The sequence below is a fragment of the Microtus ochrogaster genome, linkage group LG5 (genome assembly GCF_000317375.1).
Source record: "Microtus ochrogaster isolate Prairie Vole_2 linkage group LG5, MicOch1.0, whole genome shotgun sequence".
NCBI classification, from domain to species: domain Eukaryota; kingdom Metazoa; phylum Chordata; class Mammalia; order Rodentia; family Cricetidae; genus Microtus; species Microtus ochrogaster.
In genome coordinates this window covers 32579936-32596422 of record NC_022031.1, presented here as the reverse complement: position 1 = coordinate 32596422, position 16487 = coordinate 32579936, and the positions used below count along the sequence as shown (strand labels likewise).

General features: G+C 42.3%; 1 protein-coding gene across 3 annotated transcripts; it reads left to right on the top strand.

Moving 5' to 3' along the window:
* The first annotated feature begins 1467 nt into the window (after nt 1-1467).
* On the top strand, nt 1468-15605 carry LG5H6orf163 (linkage group 5 C6orf163 homolog). 3 transcript variants are annotated; one of them, XM_005361970.3, is made up of 5 exons: nt 1468-1957; nt 4788-4882; nt 6286-6393; nt 8416-8618; nt 15133-15605. In XM_005361970.3, the coding sequence occupies exons 1-5, from the start codon at nt 1810-1812 to the stop codon at nt 15563-15565; spliced, it is 987 nt and encodes a 328-aa protein (XP_005362027.1). In that variant the 5' UTR covers nt 1468-1809; the 3' UTR covers nt 15566-15605. The 3 variants fall into 3 exon arrangements, with proteins under 3 accessions (XP_005362027.1, XP_026642571.1, XP_026642570.1); XM_026786769.1 differs by lacking the exon at nt 1468-1957 and adding an exon at nt 2245-2743; XM_026786770.1 differs by lacking the exon at nt 4788-4882.
* The last annotated feature ends 882 nt before the right edge of the window (nt 15606-16487 follow it).

Genomic DNA, 16487 nt, shown 5'->3' with positions numbered 1-16487 from the left:
TTGGGGCTGGGTACCCCATGATCGGTTGTTCTAAGAGCTGTGTTGTAGATGTAACCGTTGGGGCTGGGTACCCCATGATCGGTTGTTCTCTTCCTTTTAACAAATTGCAGTTTTCTTTAATGGTATCTGTCTACTTCAAGCTTCATTGATGAGGGAAGACGGTTACACTTACCTGTCAGAATAAAGGGAAGTGTTTACAAAACAGTATTATACTGACTCAGTAAAGTGGCAGGAGTAGGTTGACCTCTATGATCCGTGACGTCCCAAGCCTCTGGTAAGAGAATTTCTTCAAGTAAACACTTGTTTATTGGTCCTCTAGAAGTTATGCGCTGAAATTCACCTCAACGAAGGTTTGGTTTCTTAATAACACCAGTCTTTCTGGGGACGCTGTATGTGACACAGTCACACAAACAAAAACAGTTTTAGTAGCTTCATACAATCAGCAGAATGGATGTTTGTTTGTTTGTTTAAAAGTGATAGGAACAAATTACTTAAGATGTTGAAAAGTCAGGATTAGCTGGGTGTTGTAGCAAGTGCCTTCAATTAGCAGGTAAGAGGGCTGTTGCAGGTGTAAGACCAGCGTGGCCTACACATTGAATCCAGGCAAGCCACAGTGATGCGGTGAAAACCCGCAGAAGTACTCCCTCTCTGCCCCCTGTTTGCAACTTCAATGTGAGTTCTCAGTTGTTCGTGCCGCCATGTCTTTATTCCACCACCACGACCACCACCATAACCCTCTGAAACCATAAGCCAAACTGAAGGCTTCCTTTTGTAAGCTTCCTTGGTCATGGTGTTTTATCACAGCAATAGGAAAGTAACTAGGACCCCCCCCCCCCACACACACCCCAAAGCTGAAAACCAGGCTCGGTGATTTTGGATACAGACTTAATGAAAGTAAATTTTCAGTTAGCATTCCACTGTAGTTCCCACTTTTATTGCCATGCCACCAAAGCACATTTACAATAACCTGAAAATGTCCTGGAGACTGCCCCCACTGTCCACTAGTTAAAATGAATTCTTTAACGAAAGCACACTTAAAATATGGTTAGCCGACTAATGCTTCCTTCTTTAGCCGTCCAGATCCTGACCTCTGGCCCCTGTGAATGTATGGTAAGCAATCTTTCGGCTCTGATCACATTTAGGACCTTGAGATGACAGGGTCATCCTGGCTCATGTGGAGGTGCCTGGTATAGACACAGAGGTCCACAGAGCGAGGCTAAAGATCAGAGGAAAGAGCGGCTCCTCCTCAGAAGCGGAGGCCGTGAGTCTTAGGGAGATGTACAGCTGTTAAAGCTGGAAAAGACAGGAAGCCGAGTCTCCCTTGGATTCTGATCTCCAGAAATTCAATAGGATAAATTTGTATTACAGGTAAGTCATGAAGACTGTGTCCACTTGTTACAGCGGTAAGAGGGAAGTCAGGGCATTGGACGGCAGGCAGCTCCTTCTGCTTTCAGCTGTCATTATTTCAGGTTGCTTTTATGAGGCAAAGCTTGTCCTCCCTAGCAACAGTTGTTAAGTAAGTTGACAACTTAATGCTGGACCCTGGGAGGGAGAAACTGCTCATCTCTTGCCAAACCCAGTGTCTACATCTTGTATGGCAGAGGCTCCTGGTATATCATTCCTTAGACATATGGCCACTGCCTAATCATGAAGATTTGTTTAGTCCTTGCCAGCCTCTAGAAGAATCTTAAAACCCCGGCCCTCTTCCAGCTTTCTTAGACTTGTAGCTTCTCTTGAAACTACCTTTTTTTTTTCTGATCCTGATATTATTTTAACTATAAGAAGTAAAAAAAAATCAGAAATTTAACTATGATCAGGAATCACGATTATACTAATTTTGTTTGCTGTGCTGTTTGCAATAAAGTAATCCCACCAGCCCCTTTCAGAGAAACCTTCCAACGGATCCATGAATACAAGCCATTTAAGACACGCTTTTACACTCACAAAGATATACTGGGTAAGTGAGTTTATTCTTTTTTGGGGGTGGGTGGGTGGGAGTGGTGATCTTTGGGACAAGGTCTCTCTCCAGAAGTCTGGCTGTCCTGGAACTCACTTTATAGACCAGGCTGGCCTCGAACTCATAGAGACCCACCTGCCTCTGCCTCCCGAGTGCTGGGATTAGAGGTGTGCACCACCGTGCCTGGCAGTGATTTTCTTATTTTTATTTGCTATAGCATAGAATCGCACACGCCCCTTTCTTCTCAGCTCTGTCCTGTTTGAGGTTACTTGCCTCTAGAATTTCATCATGAAATGATAACGTGTCAGAATATAGCCATTCTACTTAATAGTTTTGTGCATGGCAAAGAGTTTTTGGCCTCTCGATTGGTCTCTTGTTGTGAATAAGAACATTAATATGTATCTTTTAAATTCTTTTGAAGCTTTGAAATATTGTACCTGTTTAACATCTGAAACATCATAGTAAATGTGTGTTCTTTCCAATTTTGCCCGTACCTGGGGACTTTTCATACATGCAGGAGAGAAAATATCTAAATACCCCAATAAATGAGTGGAAGAAACTTAGTCTTTACTTTGTAGCTAGTGACAAAAGCAGATGCCTATAAATAGCATAGGAATATTTATCACACACATATATATATGTATATAGTTTATGAGCAAATGAATTATAATCCATATTTCCATTTCTCACTTACACCCAGAAAAATTTCAGTCTCATCCTGGATTTTATGCATATTTTCTAAGGACTCTTCAAATATTTTTCCCTGTCTTCTTTACCATGGATGTGGTAAGCTAATGGTTACTTGATTTTACTCCTAATTTACTAAAAGAGAAGTTAGAGAGCTGAACTAAAAGGCAGAAAAAATGGAATTATAAAATCCTCTAAAACATCAGTTCCCAAACTGATTTTAATGTTCCGTAAATTTTTGGTATGAATTATTAATTGTAATCTCTAAAATAATTTTTAGACCTAAGACAATGTTATCTCCATTACTTAATGATTTTTGATATACTTTAGTTATCCCTTATACTTTATAGGATATATGAATCTAAACCCTGGACAGATAAATATATGTAGAAATCAATATTTTTTATAGGTAGAGGGAATGGGAGGAGGGGAGGGAGTGGGAACTGGGATTGGTATGTAAAATGAAAGATGATTGTTTTCTTCTTTAAAAAATAAAAAAGGAAAATGCCACCCTACATTTGTGTTACGTTTTTACAAATGTGATGAATTTACACAATATTGAGATTATATGCATCCACCTCTCCCACAATATTTACTGCTTTATATTTTAAGACTCACTCATTGGAGGGGGCCCACTGGAGAGACGTCTCATCAGTTAAGAGTACTTGCTGCTCTTCCAGAGGACCCACCTTCAGTTTCTAGCACCCACATCAACAGGGTTTGTAACTATAGCTCCAGGCAATCCAATGTCCCTGGCCCCTGGGGTATCTGAACATACTCACATACAGATACACATTCCTGCTCACCATTTAAAGTAATAAAAATAAATTTAAAAAAAAACCAAAAGAATAAATTTTAAAAAAAGACTCATTAATGATCTAGTGGTAAAGTTCTATCCCCAAAATATATCTTTCATCAGTAGGTGATGGAAATAACTTCAAACAGAACACATAAAGTGGAGTTTTGTGATGGATTACTTGATCCTTTTAAGAAAAACTCAAGGTGGAACCTGTCATCAAGATTTTAGTCTGCCATACTCACCCTTGGTGAATTGGCCGAGCTGGCACTGCAGTCAGGCCTACTCAGCATCTAGAAAAGGACTTGGAGACAAATGGTTCCAACACGCATTAGCCCCAGTTTAGAAATCGCGGAGGAAAAGAAGCTATTTCCTCTTTACATCCTTATGCGAGCTAACTAGGGAAGAGTGTGGCTGGTCAGGCTTGACTATGTGCCTGGTTCTGGATCAGCTTCTAGAAGAAAGAAAGGCCAAGCAAATTTGGATGGTGCTTATAGGCAACTTTACCACACCGCTTGAGGGAGTTCTTGAGAGAAGTGGGACCTGTTACCATGGCAGGAGATGTTGAGCAAATACACATATCCACCGCATCCCACCATGGAGATTGACATGCTAGGGACTATACCTGTGTTAAGGGCCATCTCAGGTGAGATGCACATACCCTGAGACCTTACCAAAGGATCCGGTTCTTAGCTGCGGGTCCAGAATTGTCCCCTCCTACCTGATTCCGTGTGTCTCTCTACCTTCTCTGGAGTTATGCTTTAAGTGGAGAAGTTCTTATGTGATGTTGTTATGTGGAAGTCAAATTAGATCATTGGCAGAGTAGTAATAACCTGGAAACTTAGCTCCTTCCACAGCTGACAGAGTCGGAATGGCCAGCACTAATGAAAGGCACGTCCATGATGTATTAAAGAAAGATGCCCTGTCAGAAGTGAGGTGAGAGATGGATAGTGTGCCAATGCCTTGTGAGTTCACACTCTGCTTTGAGTGTGCCACACCTCACAGGACATTTACTCCTCATTGCCTGTGATTTAGAGAGGGTGTATGAAAATAACTGACTCGATTCAGGCCTCAGGGATGAGTTCCCGCTTAGTCAGTTAGTGGAAAACTTACCCTTCCAGTGGGCACCTTCAAGGACGAGAGTGTAAGCTTGGGAGACAGCTGAGCAGACAGGAGCATGCTGAGCGTCATAGGTTCAGTTCTTAGTGCCAGCAAGTAATTAAATTGAGTGACATCACCTAATAGGAGGTGTCTCTAGACGGCTCGCATAAATGTTAGCTGATGGTAGAGAGGAAAGCCAGGAAACAGTCCACAGGGCCCTGTAATGATGTTTGTCCAAATACACAGATATTGGGTCAAGTATCCTGAACCAAGAAGAGCAGTATCAAGAGGCTGTGCTCAAGGAAAGCATTGAAAAAGCAGAAGCTAAAGTGTGGGAGCAGGTAAAGGACTCAGAAATTACCCTTAACCGCATTTCTACAGGCTCCTCACTCTGAATTTATCTAAAACTGTAAATTCAGAATAACCAGCGAAGAGATAGCCCACCGAGTCCTTACATCTATGGGTTCTTGGGCGTGTCCTTTGCCCTCTCCATACTTGGCTTCCTCTGTGGGGTGGGGGTGGGGTAGTAATGACTCCCATTTCAAAGGATTGTTGAGAGAGTTCAATGAAGGAATATACTTGGCACAAGGTGATGCTTAGTAAGAAGCAGGTCCTGCAAAGGATTTCCTTCTAAGTTGCCTCCGTGCAGATGACTCCAGCCACTTATTCTTGTTTGACCGAAACTTTAACAGAATAGAGCCAACTTCATTGTAAATTGTTCACTACGGTCTTCTATTCATGTATGGGGCTATCCATCTGTGCAGTATGTAATAAGTACTTCTAACGTATTGCCCATTTCCCCAAATGCCTTATCTTGGCAGACTCTCCTTATCTACTGTCTCTAAAGTCCTTGGTGCTTCTAGTCAGCAGGGTGCATTCCTACAGACTCAGCTCACAGAAGGCTGGGGCAGGAGGAGGCTGGCAAGACCATGGTTAGCCTGGAAAATCTAAGAAGGAGCCCACGTGAATTAAACAAGCAAATAAAACAAAAGCCCAAATTCTGATGCATTGTGTGCATGGCTGCTTAGGGCCATGGGACCATTTGAAGACTGGAGAACTGCTTTACTCATGGTTGGAGAAGCCTCAAACCCACCACCTCAGTTCTTCCAGTCATAGATGAATTGAGATAAATGGCTTTCTGAAGAGAATTAAAGTTCTTCTGGGCTAGATAAGGTATAACACTAAGAATCTAGTAGTTGTAAAAATCAAACCATAAGGACCACCAGTTACTTATGTGTCCCGATATAAAGAAACACTTTTATGAACAGTCTACAGTTTGAATCTAAGTTTAGCTAGTATCTGAGTATTTTCTTCAAATAATCTAAGATAAATTCTTTCTTAACTCCTGATGCTGGGGTCTCGATGGTTTTCATGCTCTCTGCTTAGAGCCTTTTAGCTTCGTGTGTCGGCTCCCTTCCTTGTGTTTCCTAGGTTAACATGCTCAACCGCATACATATACTCACATACATATACATATGTATATTCACCACACACACACGTGCAGCTGCCCCACCTTTAATAATTCAAAAGACAGCAGAGGTCACCCAGGGCTCGGTGTGTTATGTGTGTCTAGCTAAGGCAGCCAGGGCTCTGTGGGATGTAGGAGTAAGAGCGGTGTAATTAGGGACCCCATGGTGGACGCTACTTTTCATTGAGCACGGACACCTAACTTGCCAACTTCTTGAGCAGCTTCTCTGTGCCTTCCCTGAAATAATAATGGATAAATGAACCTTTTCTTTCAAAGGCTAAAGAACTCCAGCAACAAGCAGTGGAGAAGGCACTCCTGGACGCACACGCCAGACACAAGTTTGAAATGCAGATACTGGAAGAACAACACCAAAGAGACTTAAAGGTTTCGTATGCAATAATTTGCTCATTGTCTTTTTCGAAGCCTTTGGTAAAGAAAAGGTGCTTCCGTTAGTTGACAGGGGTGAAGAGGTGGAGCAGTAATTAGTAAAGTTCAGATTAGTCTTTTGAAAAGGTTGGGAGGGAACCTGGTGATCCACAAGACATAAGGTTCTGTCATAGACCGAATCACCATTGTATTGAAATAACTAGCTGTTTTATGTAACTAGCTGTTTAGCGTTTGGTTTCCTGGCATGGCTGCAACCTACATATGGGCAGTCTGTCTTGTCGTTATGCAAGCCCTGGTGTCCAGTCCTGTGCTGGGACTTAGCAAGCTGTCGCTTCCCTTCTTCTGGGCTTCCTGCTTATATCTTTTTCCCTAAATTTGCTTTTTCTGAACTGCCAAGAGAGACATATTTGCTGTCCCTGAAGTAATCCTAGTAGACCAATGGTCACAAGATAAGAGGACCTCTTTTTTTGTTTTTTTAAATTTTCAATTTAAATTTTTTAAATTGTCATGTTGTACATGACAATGTACAACATAATATATATATACATATATATATATATATCATATGTATACTTCCAAGTATATATTGTATGTTGGGACTGTCACCTCAGACCTCCCTTCCCTATTTTCACCCTGCTCAATAGTTGCCTTTGTTTCTCTGGGCAGTTTTACTTCCACTTTTATATCATATATCCATACATGATTTTATGTATCAACATAAAATCTAGGAACTACATACAAAAAGAAACATGAGATTTCTTTCTGAGACTGGCTTAATTCATAATTACCTTTAGTTGCATCCATTTTCTTGAAGAAAAAAAGCCAACAACCACTCCACTGTGTATGTGTACCACATTTTCCCCATCCGTTCTTCTGTGGTTAGATAGTGAGGCTGGCTAAGAGGAGCTTCCTAGCTTGCAAGCTCATCAGCGTTTCCAGCAGAGGGATTCACTGCTTAGTTCTATATCTCTGTCCCAAATTCCGGTTCAAAGGACTGGAATACAGAACTTCCTTCACGTTTGCCAAGGAGGAGATGGAGGAGGACCATGTGTGTGCCATACGTGGGCAGAGGCTGCAGGACAGTGACAGGGAGCCTAATGATATGATAGATGAGTGGCCGAGGAGATGGCCACGCATTCATTTCTTCTCCAAGGAGCACTTAGCGTATACTAGTTGTGTACCAAATAAGGTCCAACGGACTGTCCTTGTACTCAGATGACCAATAGGAAAGGGAGCTCTGCTCCATACTTCCTGCCTCGCCATAGTAATCCCTGCTTGGCCCCAGCAGAGTGCCGGCACCCCATGGAGTTAGTAGGCATTTCCAAAATGCTGAAAGGTTTTCCTGTCAGGTCCTTTTGTGAGACTTCTCCACAAATAACGCTTTGACTATTGATCTTTCTCTAGTTGGTCGAAAATACTCCACAGGTCCTCCTACCCTAGAACAATGGAACGCCTGTGGCCTCCATGAAGGAGGAAGGGTAGCAACCCTAGACTGATGGGGGATGTGGAGCGGCAGAGGGAACTGGAAGGCAGGCTCCTGTGACCGTGTGATGTGCCTGTTTCCTGCCTGAGACTCAGGCTCCCGTCATGGTGTTTATTTATGCCATTTTCCAATATCACATCTCATATTTCCATGTGTCATGAGACTGTGACAATCAATAAAATCACATAGCTGGAGCTGGAGCCCAGTGATAGCCTAGCATCTGTGAAGCCCCAGGTGTGGCCAGCACTGAAAAAGAAAAGTGTCTGAAAACCTTTAACCACACCCCTCTAACCTGTTTGCATGTTGCATACAACCTTTCAATGTGATCTTTCATAAACATATATGAATACATACAGTTTGAATATTTTATGTAAAAGAAAAATTTCCATAGAATTCACAGCAACTTTTAAATCACCTGTTTAACGGGTTCTGTTTTATCAGATAAACGAAACTTCGATGGGTCTAGCCTCCAGTATTCATTTTAAGTCATCGACCCTGTAATATCGATGTCAAATTTTCCATTCCTTTTCTTTAAGGCTGTAGAAGCAAAAACCAAGAAGGAGATGATTCAAAACATGGATGAGGAGCTGAAGAGAGAGCACTCCGCCGCAGAACAACGCATGGTCCATAGGATCCAGAGGATTATGATGGAGTGCCACAGAGAGAAGTTAGAGGCAGTGAAGAAAGCCAGGGAAGAAGAAAGAGAGATTGCCCAGAAAGCTGTCCAGGAGCAGAAAAGGTACGACCGTGAACACGAGCGCTCGACTCAGTGAAAATCTACCTAGAGAAAGAAATAAGGTTAAGATGTACGAGTGAATACTGCCCAGCTTTCCCTGGTTTTATTAGGAGATATATCAAATATTGGTAGGAATGAGAGTAGAAGGGAGAGGGAAAAAGAGGGAAGAAGGGAAGGAGGGAAGGAGACAGAGAGAAAGAGAGAGAGAGGTTTAAGAAAACTGGTAGCGTAAGTACTCAAGTATCTAACATATATATATATAAGGGATTGAAATTTCCAAACACTTCTGAAGGTCCGTGTTGTGTTCTCAGTCATATCTCCAGCCCCCTTCTCAACATTCCGTTTCTCATTTTGTTTCTCCAGCATTAAAAGGCCCAGAAGAATTAATAAACACTTCTCCATAAACACGTAGGAGTCATTGTTTCCAGCCTGGTTCACACGCTGTGGTAGACGTGTTAGTTCTTGGTCTGTTCCTTATGAACGAATAGGGGTATACAGAAAAACATTGACTTCACAGAAGGGCACGAAAGAAGACACACAAGGCCCAGTGTACTGCCTCCCACGTCTTTGTCTCCCCAGAACAAACCCTTTATGTAACAAGGCTCACATCTTTCCACACCCTCGGATATACTCTCAGCCTTATATATTTATGTACATAACCACACCTCATTTTACAGATCATGTTATACATAAGTGTGCACTGCGAAGCAGAAGGGGAGAGGGAAGAACACGGAGGAGAGGGACAGAGAGAGCTTAAGAGAGAGAACGAACTGAACTAACCCAGTCAGCAAAGCAGTCCAGGAATTTCTGGGTGTAAAAGAAACCCATGTTTCCAGATGTTGAGTGGCCTGCCCAAGACCCCCCCCCCTCAACTTTAGCAGCAGAACCAAGATGGAATCTTCCTGTTTGGCCTCTGAGTCTGGGTTTGTTTCTTTTGGGTTTTGCCGCTTGACTTAAGCACGTCTACCTGTGTATAACTGAGAGGTAAGATCTTGAAGACAAATCTCTCCCAGAGTTAAAACTTGTCATTCCAGGGGCCAGAAAGAAGGCTGGAGCGCTGTGGCATTCAGGTTTCCCTCTCTTCTGCCTAGAGTTTATCTCTGTGAAGAGAGAGCATTTGCTTAGAGAATGAGTTGTGTCTAGCACAGTTGGGCCCTTGCTCCCTTCCCCCACTTCTTGGTCTGAGGAGCTCTGGCTCCTCTTTCAGGGTCTTGTGGTTCACTTTTCACCCACACCAGAAGCCTCCTGGACCCTCTCTTGTTTGTTGTTTTTCCCCCTTCAGCTTTTCCTCTGGGAGTCTCGAGTGTAAATTTTTCTTTTTCAATTTTCATCTTTTATGGAGTAAGATAGAGAACTGTCATGATTATTATTTAAATACATCCAACTGAAATGTCTGGTTTTGCTCACTCATGGTTCCCAAAGGCCTTGAAGACAGCCTGGTGCCTGTTAGCACTTGTTAACATTAAAACACTGTTTTTATTTCTGAGGGAATAGGAAGAAGTTTATTCAAGAGCAAAATATGAGTTACTTGGACCTAGAAAGAAGTTCAGGCTATCTCAGATACTACGGTAGCAGGTTCATGCATGTGTTTGTGTGTGCATACACATGTATGTTTGTATTTATGTGAGCATGTTCACATGGTGTGCTTGCATTTAGAGGTCAGAGGGAAAACTCAGGTGTTCCCAGGTGCAACCTAACCCCCCCCCCCCTTTTTTTTCTAGAGATAGATCTCTTACTTGGATAGAATTTGCCAAGTAGACTACTCTTGCTGGCTCAATACAAGCATGTATCACCACGTTAGTTTCTTTCTTTTTCTTTTTTTTTTTTTAACTTGGGTTCTAGGAATCAAACTTGTGTCCTCATGCTTGCAAGGCAAGCACTTTATCGACTGAGCCATCTCAGCCATTTTTATACTAACAGAACAAAGAGCTACAAATCAGAGCACATTAAAAGACATTGGTGGAAACATCAGGTGGGCGGGTAGGCGTGTCACAGAGAAAGAAGTCTCTGTTATAGGCCTCAGGTGTGACCTGACAACATTATTAGTCTTTCAGTCGGGTTGGTGGAAGTTAGGGGGTCTTTTTGCTCATTACAAAAAGCATTTACCTGATAGTCCGTAGGGATGCTGGGTCAAACACAGAAGTATGCAATAGTGACTGTTGGGGAGGCTAAACACAGCCTGAGGTAACATGGCTTTGGACCTGTAACATCCTATTTCCCATGTCAGGAAAGTTTTAATCAGGCCATCAGTCTTGTAGGGTGCCTTACACAGACACAGGGCTGTTCTGTGGAACATGATCATCCATTCTGTTTTGTTTTTATTTATCATTTTCTTGGGTGGTAGGTATTGAATGGAGAGCTTTTTGCGTGGTTGGTAGGTGCTCTGAAATTGAGCCACATTGCCAGCCCTTGTAAACTGCTGAACAAATGCTACAACTTTATTCTGATCAGTTAAATTCTTCAGGGTACCAGATCTTATCTCTGGGCATCACTAAATGCCAGGCTTCTTTCGACACTTGCAGAATCTAATTTGTGGAGAGAGATAACGATATTCTGCTAAAGAATTTATTCGGATACTATGGTGGCGTATCCCGATAACTTAGAATCTAGAGACACCTTGTATGCAAAGCTCTGGGAATGTCTGAGAGGGTTTGTAGGCTGGGCTAGCTGAAGTGGGTAGACTCACCTCAGACGTGGGCTGGAGATTCTAGAATGCATGCCGAGCATCTGAGCTCCTCAGTCTCTGCTTCCTGAGTAGGGATGCAGTGAGACCCTGCTGCCATGCCGTCCTCTCCATAATGGACCGCACACCCAAGCTGTAAGCAAAACCAAAACCTTACACAAACAAAAACACAAGTTGCCTGTGTCAGGCATTTGTTGCAGAAAAAAAAACAACAAAAACAAAAAAACAAAAAACAAAACAAAACAACCTGTGACAGAGAGTCAATACCAGGAAGCAAGTCAGCTGCCGTGATACACCTGACCACGTGCTTCTTAGGCCTTTGGAATGGGCTTATAGGAATGGTGGAAGAGTCTGGAATTTAGGGTAGAGAAATCCTTCAGTGCTGCCATCAGGGCTGAGTGGACTGTTCTGGAGGGACGGGCGCAATGCCACTAGGAATGCAGTAGTGAATCCATGATGGTTCAGAGCAGAACAAGAGGTGCTGCCAGGAAGTGGGCTAGAGGCCCTTCATGTGATACCTTCATGTTTCCTAGCTTCTTCACAGCCGAGTAATAATTTCATTGTTTATACATCTCATATACACCACGTTTTCATCTCTTCATCGGTTGATGGACATCTGCTTTGATTCCATTTCCTAGCTATTGTAAACAGCTATCTAGCCATGAGCGTAGATGATCATGTGTCTCTGTCATGCAGTATAAAATCCTCCAGAATTTACTTGCTTCATCTATCCCAGCAGTCCGAGATGCTGACAGTTAGGGCTTTGTGGTTTCCTGGACTTGTTCCTTTTCGTCTCGATGCCTATCTCTGTCTTTCATCACTGGTTCAGACCCTCATTGTACCCCAGACGGTTGCAGAATGATACAGGATGGTCTCGCTGTCTCAGTGCACTAAGGTTTAGCCTTCTTACTGTTACCAGAATACTGTTCTTAAATGCTGTTTTCATCGTGTCGTCCTACCGAAGAAACATTTTACGGTGACTTTTTATGAGAATGAAGCAAGTAGTGGCTAAGAGAAGCCACGCTCCTGCTTCCTCAATTACGTGTGTGACGTTGAATAACAGTTCTCATGGCTCTTGGCGAGCCTCACATTGTTACCTATCACAAGGGAATAATAACAGTGTAAGTAAAAATAGTAACAGCCTCAGTGGGTCCTTCTACAATTAAATGAGCAGACATGTAAAGCGCTCATAGCACTAACCCTTGCTGGTAATAGTGGATATAACCCAGCTGTGGGAAGAGGAGGCCGAGTTGCCTGGTAACTGGAGATGAATGACATTACATCAAGATTAGGGAAGTCTCAGGTTTGAGGTCAGGCTAGAACTAGAAAAAGTAAGAGAATTTCAACCACAGGATGAGGTAAGCCTCAAAAAGACTTCGTTTGTGCTGGAGGCACCAGGAAGGAACGAGAGGGGGAGCATTTTCATTACAAACCGTAACTACTTTACCCCAACATCTTAGGCATTTTATTCTTTAGACATCTTAGCCAAACAAGGTAATCACAGAAGTCCACGCACTGCATCTGCATCACACGGCCCTGGGCTCAGACTGCCTGGGTCTTGGCGCTGATTTTGCCACCAGTATTTATGGGTGAACCTGACAAATTACCTCACTGCTCTGAGCCAGGGTTCTCATCGTGAATGGGGCCTAATCATCGCACGACTTAACTGAATTTCCCGAGCTACTGATTAACATATACACAAAAGCCTGGCAGCTTGCTTGGTGCAATCAATAGGGTTGGCTACTATAACATTTATTTATAGTCTGTCTATCTACATATCTGTATTATCTAACCTATATATTTGTGATATAATTATATTTTAGGTATATATAATATGTATATACAGATACAGTGATATAAGCAACCAGAGGTCAGAATCATTCAGCTGCATGGCCCAAGAGCTCTCAGGGTCCCTGACTTTTTGACAGGGAAGGAGCATATCCATGAGGTCAAATTCATTTTTTTTTTACAAGAAGATGATGTCATTTTTTTTTTCTCTCTTTTTCTCTTCTAAGGAGTGTTATATTTTTCAGGAGTTTTAATAGGAGGAGATCTCAATATATTCAAATAACATGAAAAACCAGCTTTGTTTTAAGCCGTACGTAAAAGAACTTTGCAAATGACTGTAAAATTATGCCAGTCTCTTCACCAAATATTATATTTTATTTTGGAAAATATTTTTCATAAAAATATTTGCATTAAAGTAGAATTAATTTATTGTTATTTTGCATTAACTGAAGTCTTTTAAAATGTCTGTTCTTTTAGCCCCGAATTCTGTTAATGTCGATAGATAAAACTCATATAAACTATTTATTTTTGGGTTCCTCAGTAACTTTAAGTATAAAAGGAATTTGGCCCTGTGATCAGAAAGTTAGAGATAATCTATAATTAAATATAGCTCAGTTTAAATCACGATTAAACCTAAAGCTGGGGGCTGGAGAGATGGCTTAGAGGTTAAGAGCACTGGCTGCTCTTCCAGAGGTCCTGAGTTCGATTCCCAGCAACCACATGGTGGCTCACAACCATCTGTAATGAGATCTGGCGCCCTCCTCTGGCGTGCGGGCATACATGAAGGCAGAATGTTGTATACATAATAAATAAATATATCTTAAAAAAAATAAACCTAAAGCTAACGCACAAGTACAAGCTTGCTTCCGTCCATCCTAAAGATGAGCAGTGACGGTTCAGTGGCTTAGGCCTGTAGCCTCAGTACCCAGCACGCAGGAGGGGGATCAAGAGTTCAAGGTTAGGGGGGCTGGAGAGATGGCTCAGTGGTTAAGAGCATTGCCTGCTCTTCCAAAGGTCCTGAGTTCAATTCCCAGCAACCACATGGTGGCTCACAACCATCTGTAATGAGGTCTAGTGCCCTCTTCTGGCCTGCAGACACACACAGACAGAATATTGTATACATAATAAATAAATAAACATTTTTTAAAAAAAAAAAAAAAAAGAGTTCAAGGTTAGGATCCAGGAGTTTGCTGTGAGATCGTCTCTAGGCGTGCCAGCAACTGCACCCGTAAAGGCTTCCCAACATGGCTGCCTAAGCTTGAGCCAAACAAGAGCAGCAATGATAGGCATATCAAAGTGGACGGGGGAAAGCCCGTGGGGCCTCAGTTCTATACAAAGATCTACAGGCATGAGAGGGACACTGAGAGTGGAAGACACAGGCTTCCCCAGGGAAGAGCACACCAATTGGTTATCCACCACCAAATGGTCAACTGAAACATGCATATATGTTAACATTAACCACATTGATCAGGTTATATTTAGGAATACATATGCACACATATAAATTCATATATGATATAACAACAATCAATGAAAAGAGGACATAATTTGGACATAAAAAAGAGAGCAAGAAGTGGGCTCAAAGGGAGAAAAGAGAAGGGAAACATGATGTTATTATATTGTAATCCCAAAAATAAAGAGTTGAAGGTCAGCCTGAATTATGCAGTTGATTCAAGTTCACTCAAAGCAACAAAAATCAAACATTAATGATACTATTTAAAAGATATAAAAAAAAACAAAAAGATGAACTGGTATGAAGAAATACCTTCTATGGGGGTTTAGGACTCTGTCTCTGTCTCTTCATTGTTTTAAGTTCAGTGCCACCATTGGACATTAAACTAGTGGCTGTGCCCCAGCCTTTGGCCGAGAAATTGATGAACAGCCTCTGAGCACAATTTTTAGATTGATGATTGATAGCTAATATATTCTGAGAGCTCATGCACCCCAGGTTTCTCAGGTTGGGGACTCTTCCGTGATTAACGATCAATTCATTATGTTTTTAATGGCTAGTCTATCTGATTTGTAAATCTGTGTCGTCTTTTGCAGCAAGACCAGGGAGGAACTTGTGAATACTGGCTTGACAGCCACTAAAGATCAGAAGACAAGCTTGGGCCAGTTGATAAGAGCAAAGGAGCAAGAAATGAATGCATACTATGGCCTGGCTCAGAGACAGAAGCAAGAAGAAGTGCAGGAAGTGCTCCAAGAAGCAGAAAAAACCCACCAGGCCACGCTGGACAACGTGATGGGTAAACTGGTGAACACCCAGGGGGAGCTGATATCTGTGGCAAAGGAACTGGGAATCATGACAAACTGGAAAGATTTCCTGGAGGAGGAATTACAGGAAACCAGGGCAGCATTTCAGAAGTACATCAATTACACCTTCCCCAAGCTCTCCCCAGGACACGCCGACTTTATCCTGCCGGAAAGAAAGAAAACCCCTTCCTGTCTTACTAAGGACAAAGAAAAGAAAGTTCAGTAGATATCAGCTGTCTCCACGGAGACAGCTTCCCACAGCTGAATAAATACACTCAATACCATTGGTTGGTATCTGTTCAGTGTGCTATTGGGCTGTAAGAAGTTTTTTTTTTTTTTTTTTTTTTTGGTTTTTCGATACAGGGTTTCTCTGTAGCTTTGGAGCCTTACCTGGAACTCCCTTTGTAGACCAGGCTGGCCTCGAACTCACAGAGATCCGCCTGCCTCTGCCTCCCGAGTGCTGGGATTAAAGGCGTGCGCCACCACCGCCCGGCTTTGTAAGAAGTTTTAATTGACATTTCAAGTTGTCATACAAATGATAGATTTCTGTTTTTTTTTCTTTTGTCCCCTTTTTGCCATTTTCAAAGTAATGCATTTCATATGGCATTTTCAGACATGCTCAGGTCTGGCGGGTCTTTGCTCTCTCCGCTCCCTCTGCTTCTCTGTGCTGTAAACATTTTCGTGGAAAACCACAATATTCAAAAGCATATGCCAAGGTGTGAGTACCACCTCTACCTACAGAGAGAGGACACACTAATTGAAAACCCACTTCTGTAGCTGGCTTGATTCTTTTCTCCACCTGACTTGTGAGCACACACACATTTGTGCAGTTGGAAATCAGCGAAGGAGCATGTTCTTAGATTGTTTGCCTCGTGGAGTGTAACCTACAGCAGAGAGATTACTGTCTGGTTAACAAAAACATCAATTTTCATCAAATATATTAAGACAAATTTTAAATTCTGGGCCCTGCAAGAAAAGTTATCTATACAAGTTAGGGATCCAGAGTCCTCTGCCTGACGCATGCCCTGTGAGGCTCTGGACCACTGATGCCAACAATCACTAAAAGGGAAAGAAGACCTGATCCTATAGGACTTTTCTAAAAACCTCTTCACTAAAAGCTAACGTTTTTTAAATATAAGTTTTTTCTT